Source organism: Nomascus leucogenys, chromosome 2, assembly GCF_006542625.1.
Source record: "Nomascus leucogenys isolate Asia chromosome 2, Asia_NLE_v1, whole genome shotgun sequence".
NCBI lineage: Eukaryota > Metazoa > Chordata > Mammalia > Primates > Hylobatidae > Nomascus > Nomascus leucogenys.
The window spans coordinates 99,132,621-99,151,847 of record NC_044382.1 but is presented as its reverse complement, the minus strand read 5'-3'; the positions used below and the strand labels follow the sequence as shown (position 1 = coordinate 99,151,847).

Genomic DNA, 19,227 nt, shown 5'->3' with positions numbered 1-19,227 from the left:
AAAATAACGAATCAAAGAAATGAGCTTCTGTATGTTTCTTACTAACAGATTGCTCATTGATCAGTATATATCATTCCCAAACACATTATTCTGCATGGAAAGGAAGGAAGCCTCCACGACCCTTGCTATATACCCTATCAAGTAAGTCCAAGTGTAAAATGTTCTTTGAAATCAGCAGGCATTCTTTGCTTCAAATAATTCTGAAGGGATTTAGAAGCCAGAGAGGATTAAGGCTTGGAAGAAGGGGAAAAAATTCAGCTCAATCTTAACTGTAAATAAAAGAAAACATGGTGACAGGGCAGAATGGAAACTTTACTTAGATCCAACAACTGCTACAGTAGTAAATCTGGCTTATTTATAATTAATGTGGAAAAGAGGCCCTAGTACAGAGTCACTAATCAAAGTACGCAAGAAGGAACTAGTGAAAAATATCTTTAAAGCTAAAATTGAGCATCCTCATAGATTCGGGGGCTTTGAAAAATATTCTTAAATCAAGTATTTTTAATCCACATCAATATGACATTTGATGTTTTTCCCTAATTTGAGACATCTTCCCTCTTGCCTGAATTACCACAATTTCCTCCTAACTGATCTCCTTGCTGCTGCCCTCACTTTCCTATGGGATCCTTTTAAAAGGTAGATGATGACCTTCTCTGCTCAGAACCCTCCAATGGTTTCCCATCTTGCTCGGGATGAAAGCCCAAGTCCTTGCAATGGCCGACAGAGTCCTATCCCATTTGGCTCCATCTGACTTCTTCTCCTTGACTTACTTGATGGGGTATATAGCAAGGGTCATGGAGGCTTCCTTCCTTTCCATGCAGAATAGTGTGTTTGGCAATGATATATACTGATCAATGAGCAATCTGTTAGTAAGAAACATACAGAAGCTCATTTCTTTGATTCGTTATTTTGAAAAGTACTTATTTTTCTTTGGAGTATTTTTCAGTTTACAATCTAATCTGTTATTTTGTAGAATAATCAATTTATATGGTTGAAACTTGATTAACTTTCCTTTTACTACCCTGTCCTTAAGATCATACTACAGATTTGGTTATATATCGCATGTAAAAAGAATTTAATGTTTTGTTACCCTTTCATTTTTTGATTTGTAAGAGAATTGTTCTGGTTCTTTTCCCCAGACATTTGCCACTTGAATACAAAGTACAAACAGACTCAGGAGTGACTAAGAGATGGATGGTTAACTATAGGTTAGCTCCAGCATAAACAAGTCCAGTTACTTAAAAATAAAATATGTTAATTCTTAATATAATAATAAAAGCATGTAGTAATAAAAATTCAGTCTATATAGAAAGTTCTAAGAGGAAAAGGCAAAATTTCCTGCCTACTCCCCTGCCATGTCTAGTCCTTTTCAGCCACTGTTAAAATTCCTTGAGTGACTTTCCAGATAGAAAAATTAAGTGCATCTCTCTGCATATATATGTGTGTGAATGTGTATGTGTATGTGTATATGTGTGTCGGTGGGGTACAGGGGGTAGGATGAGGGATGCTTATTTAAAATTTTATTCCATAGAAATAATATCACACCTCCTATTTTTTTCTTCCTAAAATAGACTAAAATACATTTTAAAGATCTTTCTATATGCTTCAGTCATTCAAGCTCCCTAAGTAAGGGGAATTTGTCTTTTTAAGCACTGTTTTTTCTTCAACAAAAACTTCTTAGGTAAATGAATGAATAAATCAGCAAATGCCAGAATAACTTCACTCTTTTGAACCCAAGTATAACATTATATTGTTTTAATGTAACAGAAGTATCAGTCAACTACTGATAAACATTTAAAATGTTTTCAGATTTTGGCTATTACTGTGCAAACATTCCTGAACATATCTGTTAAATCTTGCACATATGTATCTGTAAGTAAATCTAAGGTAATTACTTAGCAATGTAATAGTTCAGTCAATCGCATTTCTAATTTTGATAGATATTGCCTAACAGGTTGCATCAATTTACACTCTCACTTCAGTGCAACTTCTACTCTAGGGCAACTCACAAAAACTAAACGTTAGTGACTAAAACACATATTCCTAGAAATGACATATTCTTTCATCTATAGCGTTTTAACAGAAACTGTGTCAGATGAGATCTTGAAACACTAAAAATCCTTTTGGCTCTGCTGAGCACTGGGGACATCCTTTCTCTCAAAGACAAAATGCTTGTTCCTACTGGCCGACTTTTTGGAACTTGGCCAAAATTCACTCTAACCGCTTCTTTTGTATAATCTAATAATAAAATATAATCCTATCCTTGCATTTTATAAAAAGTTTAATATTTGCATCCTTGTTAAATACAAATAACTATTCAAGAGCATGCAGATATCTTTGAGAAAGTTATTTATATGAAGGATACAGGTATCGGTCCTATAGAAGTGCTTGAAATCTATCACTTTGGCTCTCACATTAATTCCGCTGTCTATTGACATTAAAATAAGAAAAGTAACCTATAGACAGAAAGAAAGTTGTATTCCCATTAACATTCATGAGGGCTAAGCAGCCGAAGTCCTACATATCAAGTAGGGAATATATCCTTTGTCTGCTGATGAGAAAATGTCTCAGTGATAAATGGTTACAGACAGGGGTGTCATGAGGGCAACAACACACAGAACAACTCAGAGAAACTTTTTTAAAAAGTCGTCTTCTTCTGCAGTTCTTTTTGTGGCGCTGGGGAGCACAGTGCCTATCCCTGCTAATAAAAGAAAACTATTGCAATGCAAAACTCCTAACCTTTGCAGAGGCACTTACCAGAAAACCAAAAACATGCCCTTTGAAAAACAATTTAAAACCAAGCTTCAAAGGCTTTGTAATGTATAAATATTCAGACATTCTGAAAAGCACTGCTCTGCACCCTGCACCCCAGCTATTTGTGCCTAAAATGGATATTGTCCTAACAGTTAGCATGGTCGTCTGAGTGCAACGTCTCTAATGTCAACACTGAGAGACATCAGATTCATTAAAATCCTTTACATTCATTTATTAGGTTGGTGCAAAAGTAATTGCGGGTTTTTTGCCAACGTAATACATAAATTCAAACACATTATCATACTCATTTAATACATTTGTGATAAAAATCATGTATGAAGTCATGAGTTTGTTATTTAACAAGCTAATATTTCATAGAGTCCAATGGTGACTACCAATGACTCAGTTAATTTTCCAACCAAAATAAGTTAGATTACAATTTGTTGACTCCCTTGACTCCTCGAGCCAGGGAAAACATTTCCTGGTGCCTGACTCTAGGTGGCTCACTTTCCTCACCTAAAAACACAAAGGGTGCAACCCCCTCCAACCCTCGTCCTGGGTCCCCCAAGGGTTTCTCTCCAGAATTTTGCCTCTTCTGAAGCAGTCTGGAGTCTTCAGCATGAAAAGCGTAACAAGCATGGTGCAATTTTCTGAAACCGTGATGTCAACAGTGCTTTTGAGGTGTCCTTCCCCACCCTAAAGAAAATTCGAGATGCACAGCAAGAAAAAAATGCAAGACAGCTCCCCGACACATCCTGAGCCACGCCTCGTCCTCAGGGTGCCCCCGACAGTCTCTGCCAGCGCAGTGTGGACGCTGGACAAAGACGCAGCCAGTAGGTCCCTGGGGGTCGCGGGTTCGGTCCGCTAACTTGGCCACCACATCCTTTCCGCGGGGAGTGAGACGGCGGGAAGGAGAGGAGTCAAGGGCGGGGCTGGGGATTGGACCCGCCCCCGGGACTCGGCGGAATCCCTGCGCCTGCGTACCGGGCGTGGACCGGTGGTTGGACTCCCCCGTTCTGGGCTGCCCTCCGCGTCCTCCCCTGCCCCTTCCCACCTCCGCCCACTTGACGCGATGACGCACCTCAGGTTTGCGGACGTGGCGGCGGCGTACGGCCCGGAAGGCGGAGACGTTGGCGGCAGAGGCGGACTGGGTCATCCCAAAGCAGAGGCTCGGCCATGAACTTACCCGGGACAGCGGCGGCGGCGGAGCTTTTGGCCATCTCCTCGCAGAGTGCTCCCTGCTAACGGGGACAGGTAAAGATGGTGGCAGGAGGTGAGGGTGGCCCGGTCCAGGAGGGCGGGGTTGAGCCCCAGCAGCGTCCTCACGGGAGGTGCTGAGCCCTCGGCCACAGGTGTGGTGGGGGCTGCAGGCCGGGCTCGGACCGTGTGGCGGACACCCCCGAGACAGGGAAGAACTTCCAGACCAGCCCTGCCAGGCCCTCTTGTCACACTGTCGGGGACACTGAGGCTCAGAGGAAGGACGCCTACCTGCTGGATTACCGGGGCAGCTAATTTCCCACCCAAACACAGCATTTCTCCCACAACTTTATGTTGGCGTGAAATATTAGCTGACGGCATTGTGTCACATCGTTCAAATGTCATGCTGTGACAGAAGAATCTGAGACGTAATCCTCGCTGACGATAGCAGGGAAAGAAAAACTTGACGTGTGGAATACAGAGGGGAGGTAATTAAGTTTTAAAAAACAAAATTGGCCCTGGCAGCGGATAAGGTGCCTTTGATTCTGTCCCTTTGCAGCTTTAACTTGTGCCCTGTGACCCTCTTACTGCTCCTTGCTTAGTTAAAGAAGGTCAAGGCGAAACACCCAGCAGCAGCCGTTCTACGGTACGAAGGTGTTTGGGAAACCATTTTCAGTTACAGACTGAGCTGATGAATGCTTTAACACTGTTTTGTGGCCCCTCGTAATCTATGTAGCACGCAGGCTTGTTCCAGGTTTCTGAAAGGGAATTCGTGCCTTTTTCCTGCACTAAGAGAATTAAGAGAGGTGAATAGAATTGAGCCAGATGACTTAAATACTATGTACTTTCCAATCTCTGAGTAGTAGACTGGCGTGATTGCCTGGGTCAGTCTATTCACTTCGGTTGGAGACACAGCCAGTTCTTGATCATTCAGAATACCCAGTTTGGTAACACGATAGTCAGCTGCCTGCATTTCATTATAAAGGGGAGTGGAGAGAGAGTGAGACAGGTGAAGTTCTGAACTTTAAATTATATTTAGAAATATATCGTGGAGAGAGATTGATAGAAACAAATATCTAAAATGGCTGGGGCATTGCTTAGTGATTTTCAGTTAACTGTACTACTCAGCCAATTTTGAAGTTCTAAGAACAAATTATTAGGGTGAAAGTGTCTAACGGGACAGCATAAGTAGGTCGGTATAGCCACGTGTAAATTGCTGTATATTAAATCTTAACTTTTTTGATCATGGATGCCTTTTGAGAATATGAAGCAATAAAAATTATTCCCCGAAAAATATACATATGTATAAAATTTGCCTGGAATCTACAGGATTCAAAGACATTTCCTAGATTAAAGACACAAGATTAAAAAAAGACTTGGTTAAATGAGTGTAAATAAAACTATTATCCTTGGAGGAAAAGATGTGGTCATGACTTCAAAACTGCTTTTGAGATATAAAATGTGATAGTTTTCTTTAGTTTCATAGCTGTCAAGTTTGGAATCCTAGTTGTTGGTAATAATGTAGCACTTCAGAGAACAGTTGAAATAATCTACTTAACATATAGCTATTAGTTGTCTGTGTTATCTGAATAGGAACTCTTGAGCTTTTAAAGCATTATAATATTGCCATTAGAGCAAGGTCAGAAAGTGGTTTTCAAGGGTGGGATTCAACTATATTAAATAGTTTTAAAGCATTTTATGATAAGTATACGCCTAGAAAGTACAGGTTGGGTAGTCCTTACCTGAAATGCTTGAGACCGGAAGTGTTTCAGATTTCTTTGGATTTTGGAATGTTTGCATATACATAATAAGATACATTGGGGATGGGACCCGTCTGAACATGAAATTTGTGTTTCATATTCAACTTATACACATAGCCAGAAGGTAATTTTATATAATTTGTGCACAAAAGTTCTTGTACCTGGAACCATCAGCAGGCAAAAGTGTCACTATCTCAGCCACCCTTATGGAAAATTTGTGGTTGTTTGGCATCACCGTCATTCCTAACTCTGAATTTATATGCTACTAATAAGCAATCATTTTCTTACACTTATTCACACATAAGCGCTTAACAGTAAAAAAAAAAAAAAGAGACATACCATAAATACAGTGAAAAAATAATGTGTTCAGGGTACCTAAGCACATCACCAGAATACCTGTACAGGTTTAGCATTCCTAATCTGAAATCTGAAATGTCAGGTGTCAGGTGTGGATTTTCCATTTGTGGCTTCATGTCAGCACTCAAAATATTTCAAATTTCAGAGTATTTAAGATTTGGATTTTTGGGTTAGGGATCCTCAACCTTTGTAATTTATTGTCATCCGTTTTATATACTCAGATTTTTGGAGTTGGTCTTTTCTGTTTTTTTGTTTGTTTGTTTGTTTGTTTTTTCTGTTTCACTTGGTACTCATCCATAGTATTCAAAAAATAGTGAGTCTTTGAGATGTTATTTTGCTTTGGCTTCCATGGCATAACACTTCCATGGTTTTTCCCTCTTCTGGACACTCCTTATCCATATTTTCAGGCTGATTTCCTTTCACCAAGATACTGAATGTTGGACTTCTTCAAGACTCAGTCTTGGGCCCTCTTTTCTTTTTCTATACTCTCTAGGTAATATATGTACACACAGATTCATTTTCATCTATGTGCAGATTAGTCATGACATTTCATTTCTAACCTAGACCTTTCCTCTGAATTTGACTATATAGCCCATTTGTCTATTTGCCATTCCTTTTTACTATCTTAGAGGAATTCATAATCATAGCCATGCACCTACTCCCCCAGCTCCTCTTCCATGTCTCAGAGAATGGCACCACAATTTGTTATGCAAATCAGAAATCTTGGTGTGATGCTTAATTTACTCCCGCTTTTCATGTCTGAACCACCTTAAGTGCAAAGTATTTTATCTCCAGAATGCTTCTTACTGCTTCCCTCCATCTTTCCCAACAAGAACGGAAAGCAGTCTGCCCGTTCTTATGTGAATAATTAACACGAAGCCAAAACTGTGAATGTGGAATTAGTTTTTTAGGTTCTTGTGTTCCTAATTAATGCGAGTAGATCAACTTGATGATGGTGAGTTGAGAGTGAGTATGCAAGTAAACAAAAAGTATTCACTGATGCATGTTTTTAACTTAGGTCAGCTCCCAGTCAGTCTTACAATGCTTTTTCTAAAGTATAAATGAACACAGTGACCTAAAATCTGTTCACAGTCTTTATGGACCATAAATTGAATTTAATGAGGACTCTAAGTTGGCTTAAAAGCTTCCAGGGAAGAAAAATTCCTGCTTCCGGGGAAGCAAAATCATACCCTATATAGCAGGCATATCTGCACTAAATATAAATACCAAAGTCCAGGAGGAAGTAATACGAAAGATACTCCAATCCTGAATGAACTTAAAATGCAGAACAAGCTGCAAAGTTTTGAATTCATAAAAGTATTATGTGTATATAAAACATGCTTTGATTCCACCAGAGCTATAAATTAGTCACAAGTTTTTAAGACATAACACAATTATTTCTCTGATTTTCTTCACATACTCAGAATAAGGGGAATTTATGATTTTATATTTAATGTAATATTTTATAGTATTTAATTTTGTTATATTTTTACCAAAAAAATTATAGCAATTTGCCTTTGTTAATGTGTAATTACTCCACGTGTTTAGTGATATATGATCTAATAGAGATTACCTCTTCTCCCCATACCTTTATCTCCACTGACAAATATGTTTGTTGTGCTTTAACAGTTGTAAAACCTGAACCTAGGCCAGGTGTGGTGGCTCACACCTGTAATCCTAGCACTTTGGGAGGCTGAGGTGGGCGGATCACCTGAGGTCAAGAGTTCGAGACCAGCCTGGCCAACACAGTGAAACCCTGTCTCTACTAAAAATACAAACATTAGCTGGGTGTGGTGGTGGGCGCCTGTAATCCCAGCTACTCAGGAGACTGAAACAGGAGAATCACTTAAACCTGGGAGGCAAAGGTTGCAGTGAGCTGAGATCCCACTACTGCACTCCAGCCTGGGTGACAGAGTGAGACTCCATCTCAAAAAAAACAAAACAAAACAAAAAAACGAACTTAAACCTAAATGTTTAAATAACTAAAACCATTAAAACAAAAAGATCGTGTCCTGAATGTACGATGCATGCAAATCAGTCAGTTGGATCAGCTACATTCCAAAATTTTCTCTGCTTTTTTTTTTCCTCTAGATTTTAACATTATGGCAGGGAGGCATCAGAATCGTAGTTTTCCTCTTCCAGGAGTTCAGTCAAGTGGTCAAGTATATGCATTTGCAAATTGTTCAGACAGTGATATGCTGGAGGAGGATGCTGAAGTGTATGAGCTTCGATCCAGAGGAAAAGAGAAAGTCCGAAGAAGTACATCAAGAGATAGACTTGACGACATTATAGTATTAACAAAAGATATACAAGAAGGAGATACATTAAATGCAATAGCCCTTCAGTACTGTTGTACGGTAAGTTTTAATATTACATAATGCAATCCAGAATAAATTATTTGTTTACCCACACTGAAATAAATTCCATGTCCTTTTTTACCTTGTTTATTCTTTTCTCCATTTTTTGCTCTTAATTCTTTTTTGCATAGAAATCTGTGTCACATGGGCTGGGCGTGGTGGCTCACGCCTGTAATCCCAGCACTTTGGGAGGCCGAGGCGGGTGGATCACAAGGTCAGGAGATGGAGACCATCCTGGCTAACACTGTGAAACCCCGTCTCTACTAAAAATACAAAATAATTAGCCAGGCATGTTGGCGGGTGCCTGTAGTCCCAGCTACTCGGGAGGCTGAGACAGGAGAATGGCGTGAACCCAGGAGGTGGAACTTGCAGGAGCTGAGATCGCGCCACTGCACTCCAGCCTGGGGGATGGAGCGAGACTCCATCTCCAAAAAAAAAAAAAAAAAGGAAAAGAAGAAATCTGTGTCACATTTGTAGATGTTTACTTTTTAAAATTTTAACAATACTTGAATTTCTGTATATTTCCAAATCCACGAATTTCAGTCTTGAAAAACACTCAACTATGTTATCTTCTTATTCAAATGGTAAGAAAATGCGGAAATGTGTAAGGAAATTCCCTGCCCCAAATTTCTTGAGATAACCAGTGTTAACACTTTGGCATATAGGAATGCTATGCCTTTTTTTGTGCTCATAAGTATTTATTTATATATACGTATTTGGGGAGTTAGCAATCTTTGATTATGCATTTTCCTCTGCAACTTGCACTTTTCATTCTTTAGTGTATCATGGACACTCTCATGACCATCCCTCAAAGCCTTATAGATCTAACTGATTACTTTAAATGGTTGTATAATGTCTGTAGTATTAATGTTCCAGTATTTTTAAGCCATTGCCCTATTAATTGATACTCAGGATTTTCTTGGTGTTTTACCTTGTGTGGCGAATATCATCACAACTGTATCTTTAAATGGCGGTGACTTTATTTCTGTGGGATAGATCCCAAAAGTGGGATTGCCAGATAAGAGGAAAGGTGTATTTTTAATTTTAATAGATACTATACTCTATTTGGACCCATTTTCTGTCTGTGTCATTATGTCCATCTTGAGGCCTTAGCAGGATATTTTTATATCCACATTGATATGGAAACTGGTTAGAACATTTGTTTTCAAACTTTTCGTTCTCATACTCCCAATAGAATTTTGAAATACATGTATTATGTACCTCCTTGCACATTTTGAAGTGAATTTCCTAAATTCTTCCTCATGAGTTAACATAGTTACATGTAACTCGAGTAACTCATGAGTTACATGAGTTAACATAGTTACAAAGGGTATAATTTTCAGAATGTTGTATTAACATTTAAAAATAAAACATTTAAAAATTAGAGTGCTCTTTAAATGCATCCACAGAATTCTAAGTTCCACCAGGATTTGCTACCTGAAATTTGTATTTTTAAAAAAGTGGAAAGTGTGTATATGAGAGCTCTTTTTTTAATAGCATGAGATTTTATCATTCTTTTTTCTCATTAATATTTTCATCTTACCCCCAAATTTTTCATGATGTAAAGTATTTTTATACTTGAAAAACCTTTTATTGGCTACCTGTAATACTTCTCTGCAATAAGAACACACGTCTATAAGCTTATATTATATAAATGTATTTATATATATTTATATTCTAAAAAAATTATGGTCATGAGGTTGTTTTCTTCTACATTTGCAACTATTGCAATAATTCCCATTTCTTATTACAATTCACAATTCATCAAAACATATTTCAAATTTTGATTTTAAAATTTAATAAAATATTTTATTAAAATTAATTTTTTGATGTGGTATAAGAGCTGGGTAGTTTTTTCCTCCTACCTTGCTCATGTATGACAACATCAATTCTTGCCATTATTAAATCAGAAAATATCTAAGTTTATTTCTAAATACAAATAAACACGTGAGTAAATGTTTTGTAGATAAATAAGACCATTGATAAATAAATTACAGAATATGTCATAGAAGGTAGATGGTGGAATAGACTTCAAAATGAGAGACAAAGGCTGGGCGCGGTGGCTCACGCTTGTAATCCCAGCACTTTGGGAGGCCGAGGCGGGCGGATCACAAGGTCAGGAGATCGAGACCACGGTGAAACCCCGTCTCTACTAAAAATACAAAAAATTAGCCGGGTGTGGTGGCGGGCGCCTGTAGTCCCAGCTACTCGGAGAGGCTGAGGCAGGAGAATGGCGTGAACCTGGGAGGCAGAGCTTGCAGTGAGCCGAGATTGCGCCACTGCACTCCAGCCTGGGCGACAGAGCGAGACTCCGTCTCAAAAAAAAAAAAAAAAAAAAAAAAAAAAAAAATGAGAGACAAGGCTAAAAACATCAAGGTACAGATCCGAGAGGAGAGTTTGTGATTCAGTAGTTTTATAAGATATTAGCTTTCTTTTAATGAACCTAGAAAATTCTCTTAGGGAAATTTAACATACCATCTGAATAATTAAAAATAGGTCATATTTCCAATGAGGTGCAAAGATGTTTCAGGCATTCAACAGTGATGTGAAGAAGGTTTCAAGGAGGAAATGTGGTAAACAACAAAGGGAATTTTCATAAGTATTTCAGAAATGAGTGGCACAAACTATTTGGGATGAAATGCTTTGAGACACTGTGGAAAAGTTTGATCCATACAGTAAGAGAACACATATTGTAAGGTTTTAACAGGAGTGATACAGAGTGGAAAAGTTTGATCCGTATAGTAAGAGAATACAATTATTGTAGGGTTTTAACGGGAGTGATACAGAATAGCAGAGGGGCCTGCTGATGAATTGAAGGGGATCCAATAAAGAGATTACTGGAATAATAAAGATGATCAGGACTTAGACTAAAATATTTGTGATAAGGATAGAGAAGTGTTAATGTATTGGGGGAAATCACAGGATATATCAGCTGAATGCTTATGTGAAATGAGAATGATGAAAAGTACTTAAATGGAGAGATGGCATTGGCCACTGTATTAGTCTGTGTTCACATTGCTATAAAGAAATACCTGAGACTGCGTAGTTTATAAGAAAAGAGGTGTAATTGGCTCATGGTTCTGCAGGTTGTACATAAAGCAGGCAGCATCTGCTTCTGGGGAGGCCTCAGAGAGCTTTTACTCACGGCGGAAGGCAAAGCCAGAGCAGGCATTTTCACATGGCTCAAGCAGGAGGAAGAGCGAGTGAGGGAGGAGGTTCCACACACTTTTAAACAATCAGATCTCACAAGAACTCAGGACAGTATCAAGGGGGAAATCTACCTCCATGATCCAATCACCTCCCCCAGGCCCCACCTCCAACACTGGAGATTACAAGATGACATGAGATTTGGGTGGGGACGTATCAGCCACTATAGTGGGAAAGGTGATGAACGGAATTAGTTAAGATAAGCAGGGCTCCTTTTTGATGAGCGCATAAGCAACAAAAAAATTATAAAAAGATTTATCATTATAAAAGGATTTATCATTTAAAAAATACAGTAAGTAGTAGTATATTCCACTTAGAAATAATCTTAAGAATTATTAAAAATCTGTCAGTTATACAACTGTGATGAGAAGAATAAAAAGTCCAAGGCTGGAATCTTGAATGCAACTAAGGAATCTGGCATAGCATAGAAATCATTATAGGGATATTCAGGGAGATAACTTAGGTAGATACTAAACTTTGGAACCCTAATTCAAAAAGAGTATTAAGTAGTTGTTGGTAAGAGTACACAATACCAAGCAAAAGAGCATTTAAAGAGAATGGGGTTAGACTTTGGGATTTTTCAGTGAATCTTCATTTGCTATAAGACAAAACAGTGTGAAGGTAGTAAGATGATAAAGCACCCTTTATCTTTTTTTTTTATTTATTTTTATTTATTTTTTTGAGACGGAGTCTCGCTCTGTCGCCCAGGCTGGAGTGCAGTGGCGCAATCTCGGCTCACTGCAAGCTCCGCCTCCCGGGTTCACACCATTCTCCTGTCTCAGCCTCCGAGTAGCTGGGACTACAGGCGCCCGCCACCACGCCCGGCTAATTTTTTTTTGTATTTTTAGTAGAGATGGGGTTTCACCGTGGTCTCGATCTCCTGACCTCGTGATCCGCCCACCTCGGCCTCCCAAAGTGCTGGGATTACAAGCGTGAGCCACCGCGCCTGGCCAACACCCTTTATCTTTACTGTTTCATCTTTTAGTTATTGTTCAACCCATTCCTTCTAATCCCCCCACACATACACTGCAAGATAATTTTTCCAGCTTGACCTCTTTTAGTCTTCATTGTACTTGATCACGAATCTACAGTTGATTCTGTTCACTACTCCCTCCTAAAGCCCCTCTCTGCTTGACCACCTTGACTTTTCAGGTTTCTGGTTTTCCTACTGTTCACATTTAATAATAGCTAACTTTTATATGACATATTGTATATCACTGTTCTGAGTGTCCTACAACATTTAAATCATTAATGTTCACCTCAACCCTATAATGTAGGTAGTATTATTACTGCCATATTGCAGGTGTGGAACCTTAATGGCAAAGAGGTTAAACAACTTGCCCCAGGTCATACGGCTAGAAAGTGTCAAAGCCATGCTTCAAACCCAGTTATCCATGCTTTTAACCACTATCGTATATTCCCTTCCTGGCTATTCTTAATTTCCCTTGTGGATTTCTGTTACTCAGCATACCCATTAAATGTTGGAGTTCTTCAGGGATCTTCTTGTTGCTTTTTTCTCTCAGGCTTTTTCTAGTGAATCTATCTACTCTTTGACCTCTTTGGCTTCAATTACTTTTTTTTTTTTTTTTTTTCGAGATGGAGTCTCGCTCTGTTGCCCAGGCTGGAGTGCAGTGGCACAATCTCTGCTCACTGCAACCACCACCTCCTGCGTTCCAGTAATTCTGCTGCCATAGCCTCCCGAGTAGCTGGGACTACAGGCATGCACCACCATGCCTGGCTAATTTTTGTATTTTTAGTAGAGATGGGGTTTCACCATGTTGGCCAGGCTGGTCTCGAACTCCTGACCTCAGGTGATCTACCTGCCTCGGCCTCCCAAAGTGCTAGGATTACAGCCATGAGCCACCACGCCTGGCCGACTTCAATTATATTTTTGCTGATAGTCCACAAATCTGTGTCTCTAGCCAAGATCATTCTTTAGTTTCAGACATATATCTACAACTCTGTCCTGAACATCTTCCACTTGTGTATCTCAAGCAGCTCCAAGTTAGCATGTCTAAAATCTGCATTCATCCTCTTCTTACCCTCCACAGTGTTCCATTTCTCAGTGAATGCCATCATCCATCAAGTTGACCAAACCAGAAATCTAAGCTTCATACTAGATCCACTGTATCTCTCTGACATCAATCAGGTGATACATGATTAGGTTTTAAAGTATTGATGGAAATGAATGGGACTAATAGATGGTGGGAGAGCCTGGCATACCAATTGGTAATCTGCCAGACACTCCCCTCTTCCCCCAACACAGTGGAATAGGATATACAGACAGGTTATCTCACAGTGGATGGGATAATACAAACAGGTTGAGGAATATATAATATATAGAGAAAAAGCTTATAAAAGTGATTAATCTTGAAAGTAGTTGAATAATACATTTACACTGAGAAGTTTGGGAGGGAAATGGCTTCAGAAGTAAGGGGGATAAATTACTAATTTTTTAAATTTTAAGGAATATATACTTTTCCGCACATTTTAGCATCATTTTTTGGAATGGTGGCATCTTCAATTTTTGGTGAAGTTTTATTTTTTCCCCTAGATATACATAAAATAATGCTGCATCTTAGAGTTATGGCATCTTAGTTTTGATAAAATATGGTAGTTTTAGTTGGGTAGCATTTGTCTATATTCCAGTTTCCAAATTGGAATAAAGAACGTAACTACCCATAATCCGTCCTTCACAAATTGTTTACAAGCAGAAAGACTGTGGTATTTATGCATGATGCACAAAGGGAAACAGCAAAGGATTCTAGAATCTACTTCAATAGCATTAATTATTGTTACTAACATTATATGGGTGATAGTAAAAAGTAGTTGGTGATTTCCTGAGATTGGTAGATCTAAAGTGGTGTAGAATTCTCATCTACAAATAAAATTAAAATTTCTCTGGGTGCAACTTAATACTACTAATAATTAAGTTCAACTTTTTTTTTTCCTCCAAAAGTAACTAGGATGAATGACTATTGCTACTTTTATTCTGATTTGGAATTCAGTTGTATGTTGCTTTCTTTTTTTTTTTTTTTTTTTTTTTTTTTACAGGTAGCAGATATCAAGAGAGTTAACAATCTCATCAGTGATCAAGACTTTTTTGCCCTTAGGTCTATCAAAATTCCAGTAAAAAAGTTCAGTTCCTTGACCGAAACACTTTGTCCTCCAAAAGGAAGACAGACTTCACGTCACTCATCTGTTCAATACTCTTCCGAACAACAGGAAATTTTGCCAGCTAATGATTCCCTTGCTTACAGTGACTCAGCTGGTAGCTTTTTAAAAGAAGTAGACCGAGACATAGAACAAATAGTAAAGTGTACAGACAATAAGAGAGAGAACCTCAATGAGGTAGTATCGGCCTTAACAGCACAACAAATACGTTTTGAACCTGATAACAAAAACACTCAACGTAAAGATCCCTATTATGGAGCAGACTGGGGAATAGGATGGTGGACAGCTGTAGTGATAATGTTGATAGTAGGTATAATAACACCAGTGTTTTATTTGTTGTATTATGAAATTTTAGCTAAGGTGGATGTTAGTCATCATTCAACAGTGGACTCTTCACATTTACATTCAAAAATCACACCACCATCACAGCAGAGAGAAATGGAAAATGGAATTGTGCCAACTAAAGGAATACATTTCAGCCAACAAGATGATCATAAACTGTATAGTCAAGATTCTCAGTCACCTGCTGCTCAACATGAAACATAGCAATTAGCTCATAATCAAATGTTAGTGGTCACATGTGCATCTGGAATGTGGTGAATCAGTTATATCCAATAATAGCTTCAAAGGCAGAATTTAGAGAGATTGAGGATGCTTTTGTTTTTAACAAAAGGGTTTCACACTTTGAAAATTTTTCGAGCAACTAGTTGTTGATGTTGAGAGCAGTTGATCCATAAATCTGGTGTGTGAATGTTTCAAGCAGAAATTAATTTAAATGTGTGTTTAGGAAGTGCTTAACTTGGAAGATGTATCATTTTTCTTAAGATGTATGTTTAAATTTTATTTAAGTAATTTTTAAAAAGTTTAATGTTAAATTTATGATGCAGAATGATAGCATCAGATGTCTGCAGCTGAAAAAAATTTACTACTATGAACCCCCAAAATATTCAGTTGCAAGAAAGTTTGATTCTAAAATTATTCATGGTAGCATACGTAACACACCCCTTCGAAACTTTTAAAAAATACATTTAGCACATGTGCTATGAAAGCATACGTACAAAGAGAAAGGGGAAAGTGATTTATAATTCCTACAACAGAAGCCAATAAATAGATTAAAATATTTTCAAGACCCCAAAATAATGTATTATGGTTGGGAAGTCAGTAGAACACTGGAATAGGTGAAGACCTGACAGTAATTTTTGTCGAGTGCTTTCTTTAGGACAGACCCTTTAACCTCACCTCTGTGCATCTGTTTTTGAAATGATTATATTTGCCTCTGATATTTGAAAGCACTTTCGTAGTTTTGATGATGAAAAATATGTTAAACATGTGCATATTACCATTATTTAGGAAAGAATTCCTTACATACTCTGATAAATCATTGCTGTTACATATAGTAACATGCCTTAATTATGTTTAATGCCTTACTGCTTTATGTAAGTAAATCCCAGTTTCAGAATTAAAATTAAGCATTATTTCAGATGGTCCAATCAGATTCGTTACATAGGCTATATAAATTTGTCTCCATTTTCACCATCAAGCACAAATAATTGGGTCAAAACTGCCTCTGAGGTCTGTTGAAGAAAATGGTTCATTAAGCAAAAAGGAGTAGAGGTCTTTTATATTAGCAGTAACAGACAAATTATTTAGTAATCCCTTAACCTGTTTTTCAAAGAGAAAATACCCAATTTAGACTTTTTTCCTGAACTATATATATAGCATCAAATTGGGAAACAAAGGCCAAAGGTGTATACATTGCTTGAAATGGGGTGATAGTGCCTCTTTTTAAGATCTGTTGAGTCGGCTACAGTCTGGCTAAGTAAGAAGCATTTGCATACTGATTCCATCATTTAATCTTTAAAAGTATGTGTTTTAAAAATGTAACCAGAATGATTCTTCAATAGAAATGAGATTTGGTGGAGTCTGGATTGCCTGTTTTGTATAGAATATATACTTAAGATATATAATACCACCTCATTTTCTGGGCATTATTTCCTAATTGTTGATGTTTCAGGCTTTTGATAAGTCATTTTATATATTTCAAATTTCACTCAGAATAAGTAAATATTTATGGCAAATGCAGTTTTATGTACTTTCAGGAGAAGACCATCAGGAAAAGACAGGACAAAGAAGTCAAACATTAAAGCCCTTGCAAATATTAGAGGACCTTAGACAATTACCAAAAAGTGTTTAATAGGGAAGTTGCAAATTGATTCTCTTAGTAAATTAAACGTTTAAAATATAGTTTTAATGTGCCTTGGACATTCTTGAAGAGTGTGATATAATTTATGCTCAGTGTTAACTGGTCAGTTTACATTGTATTCATTAAGCCTGCTGAAAAATGAGGTTTTAAGGAAGAAAATGCAGATTATTTTAGGGTAAACAGGCCAGGTGTCCTTTGAAGAACTTTGTTTACATCAGATTGATGAAATCACAGTCAGTGGTTCCTTACGTTTTTTGCTAGTTGTACTTTGAAATTGTTATGGGTTCGATTTCCAAAATATGTAACTTATTTTTAAAGGAATAAGGTGTGCGGTGTATTTGTTGATTAAAAATCATTTGTCTTGCAGAGTATCCTTTTTTGAAGGAAATATACATCCTTATAACACATCAGGTAGTTTTCTTTTTTCTATATTTAAATTATATATTTGAATTAATTGAATACAATTTGAGTTACATATAATTCTATATAAAGGTTACATATTGAATTACGGTTCTAATCTGTTTAGGAAAGAAATGAATTTTCTAAGCATTTAATACATTTGGAATAATTTTAGTTTCTAAAAAGTACTAATATAAGTTTATATCAAATGCAAATTACCTTGTATAACTAATGAACAAGCACAGTTATTAACATTGTGGATTTTGTGTTGACACCCTTATTTGAATTTGCTGCTTTACATGTGTGTCTGTGTGTGTGTCTGCATGCATGCACGCATGCACTTGTATGCAATGTAAAAGTAACAGCAGAATCATTGCATTTGGTTCACTCAAAATTTTGGAGTTAGCAAGTAAAGAAAAAGCTGATAATTTTATGAAGTCTGGATTAAAATAAAATTTCTTTGCTATCCCACCACTCCTAGGAAGTTATGGGGTTCCTATTTTCAAAAGATATGTTAAAAATGGTTACACACTGCTGGCCACATTAAAAATTAGAAGACTCACGTTAAATTTTCTTCTCCAAAGGACTTGTTATTTACAGCTTTTCTTTTTCTGGACTCTACCTGCTTGGTTCAGTGTCCTGAAGAGTTATTTAAATGAACCACTACGTAGTAATTAGTTCTTTTTTAAAGTATCTACTTCTAAAATTACCTAGTTGGAAATATGAAGGATATGCTTAGTTTTAGAAGTATCATGAAGCAAGGATCTAGTCAGTGATACAGGGTAAAGGTGGAGGTTTTTTAAAGTCTGTATTTAAATGGTGCACTGATGGGATTCATTTTTAATTTGCATTACAAAAATGTTGCTCAGGTAATCAGTATTTTCTTCCACGTATGTGCATATTGCACTGTTAGATCATAGAAATATCTGAATGCTTTAATTTTTATGTATGCAAAATCTATAAATCTTTTGTATAATGTATTTTATACAAATGTAACTGTAGAACATTATGTTAGCATGTACATCTGTAAACCAGTTTTTAAAATTTTTTGCCCCTTATTTTTCATATTTTGAAAGATCTGCAACATGTAATAAAGTTTCTATTATTCAATCTAAAATGGAAGCCAGTGAATTTAATTGAATAAAGCAAAGTTTTTCTTCTCTACTTTCAAACTATCTAATATAGAGATATTGTGTAAGATAGAGCAAATTGCCAAAGGTTTAACAATTCAGATTTCTTATTTGCTACAGTGAGGAAGAATACCCTGGATTATTTGTAAGACATAGATAAAACATTTTAGATGAACGTTCTTTGGGGGATTTTCCTCAGGGTAAGATCTGATAAGGCATGGTCCAGGAATTGCTATGAAGTTGTAGATGATTCATTATCTATAGATTATAACCTGCTCTATTTATACTTAATTTTAATTCATTATAAAACAACCTCAAGAATACTGTTTAAAAGATTATTAGCAGAAAAATTGAGAAAGTTCTTTGGAGCTTTTATTTATTTAATGGAGGAATGTGTATAAACCCTGTTTTTCCATTTTCAAATGCATCTTGATCTTAAAATTGTGTTAAATAAAATGGAAATGTTTACTACAGAGGTTTTTTAAAAAATTTTTTGGAGACAGGCTCTTGCTCTGTTGCCCAGGCTGGAGTGCAATGGCATGATGGTTCACTGCAGCCTCGAACTCCCATGTGAGCCTCCCGAGTAGCTGGGACTACAGGCACATGCCACCACATGGGCTTGAGATTTTAACCATGTAAAGGCAGAACCGTCAACACTGTACATTTGAAGGTAGTGAAGTGAAAAGTTT

The 19,227-nt window shown here is 37.2% G+C and overlaps 2 protein-coding genes across 5 annotated transcripts in view; one reads left to right on the top strand and one right to left on the bottom strand.

Moving 5' to 3' along the window:
* Nucleotides 1-2,836: 2,836 nt before the first annotated feature.
* The window catches only part of POLR3G (RNA polymerase III subunit G), a 46,853-nt gene continuing 30,462 nt past the window's right edge, over nt 2,837-19,227 (bottom strand). Inside the window, exon 8 of the transcript XR_004031277.1 lies at nt 2,837-2,849. The gene's annotated coding sequence lies outside the window, so the exon portion shown is untranslated. The remainder of the gene's footprint in view (nt 2,850-19,227) is intronic.
* LYSMD3 (LysM domain containing 3) lies at nt 3,861-18,525 on the top strand. 4 transcript variants are annotated; one of them, XM_003261603.3, is made up of 3 exons: nt 3,861-4,008; nt 8,160-8,425; nt 14,687-18,525. In XM_003261603.3, exons 2-3 carry the CDS (start codon nt 8,171-8,173, stop codon nt 15,350-15,352), a joined length of 921 nt encoding a protein of 306 aa, XP_003261651.1. In that variant the 5' UTR covers nt 3,861-4,008; nt 8,160-8,170; the 3' UTR covers nt 15,353-18,525. The 4 variants fall into 4 exon arrangements, with proteins under 4 accessions (XP_003261651.1, XP_003261652.1, XP_030672610.1 ...); XM_003261604.3 differs by having other exon boundaries at nt 3,884-4,008; nt 14,746-18,525; XM_030816750.1 differs by lacking the exon at nt 3,861-4,008 and having other exon boundaries at nt 8,083-8,425.

Excerpts from the sequence above, each read along its gene's own strand:
- LYSMD3 (XM_030816750.1), top strand. The coding sequence starts at position 8,096 with ATGCAAATCAGTCAGTTGGATCAGCTACATTCCAAAATTTTCTCTGCT. Across the intron at positions 8,426-14,686 it reads CCCTTCAGTACTGTTGTACG|GTAGCAGATATCAAGAGAGT; the intron begins GTAAGTTTTAAT and ends TTTTTTTTACAG.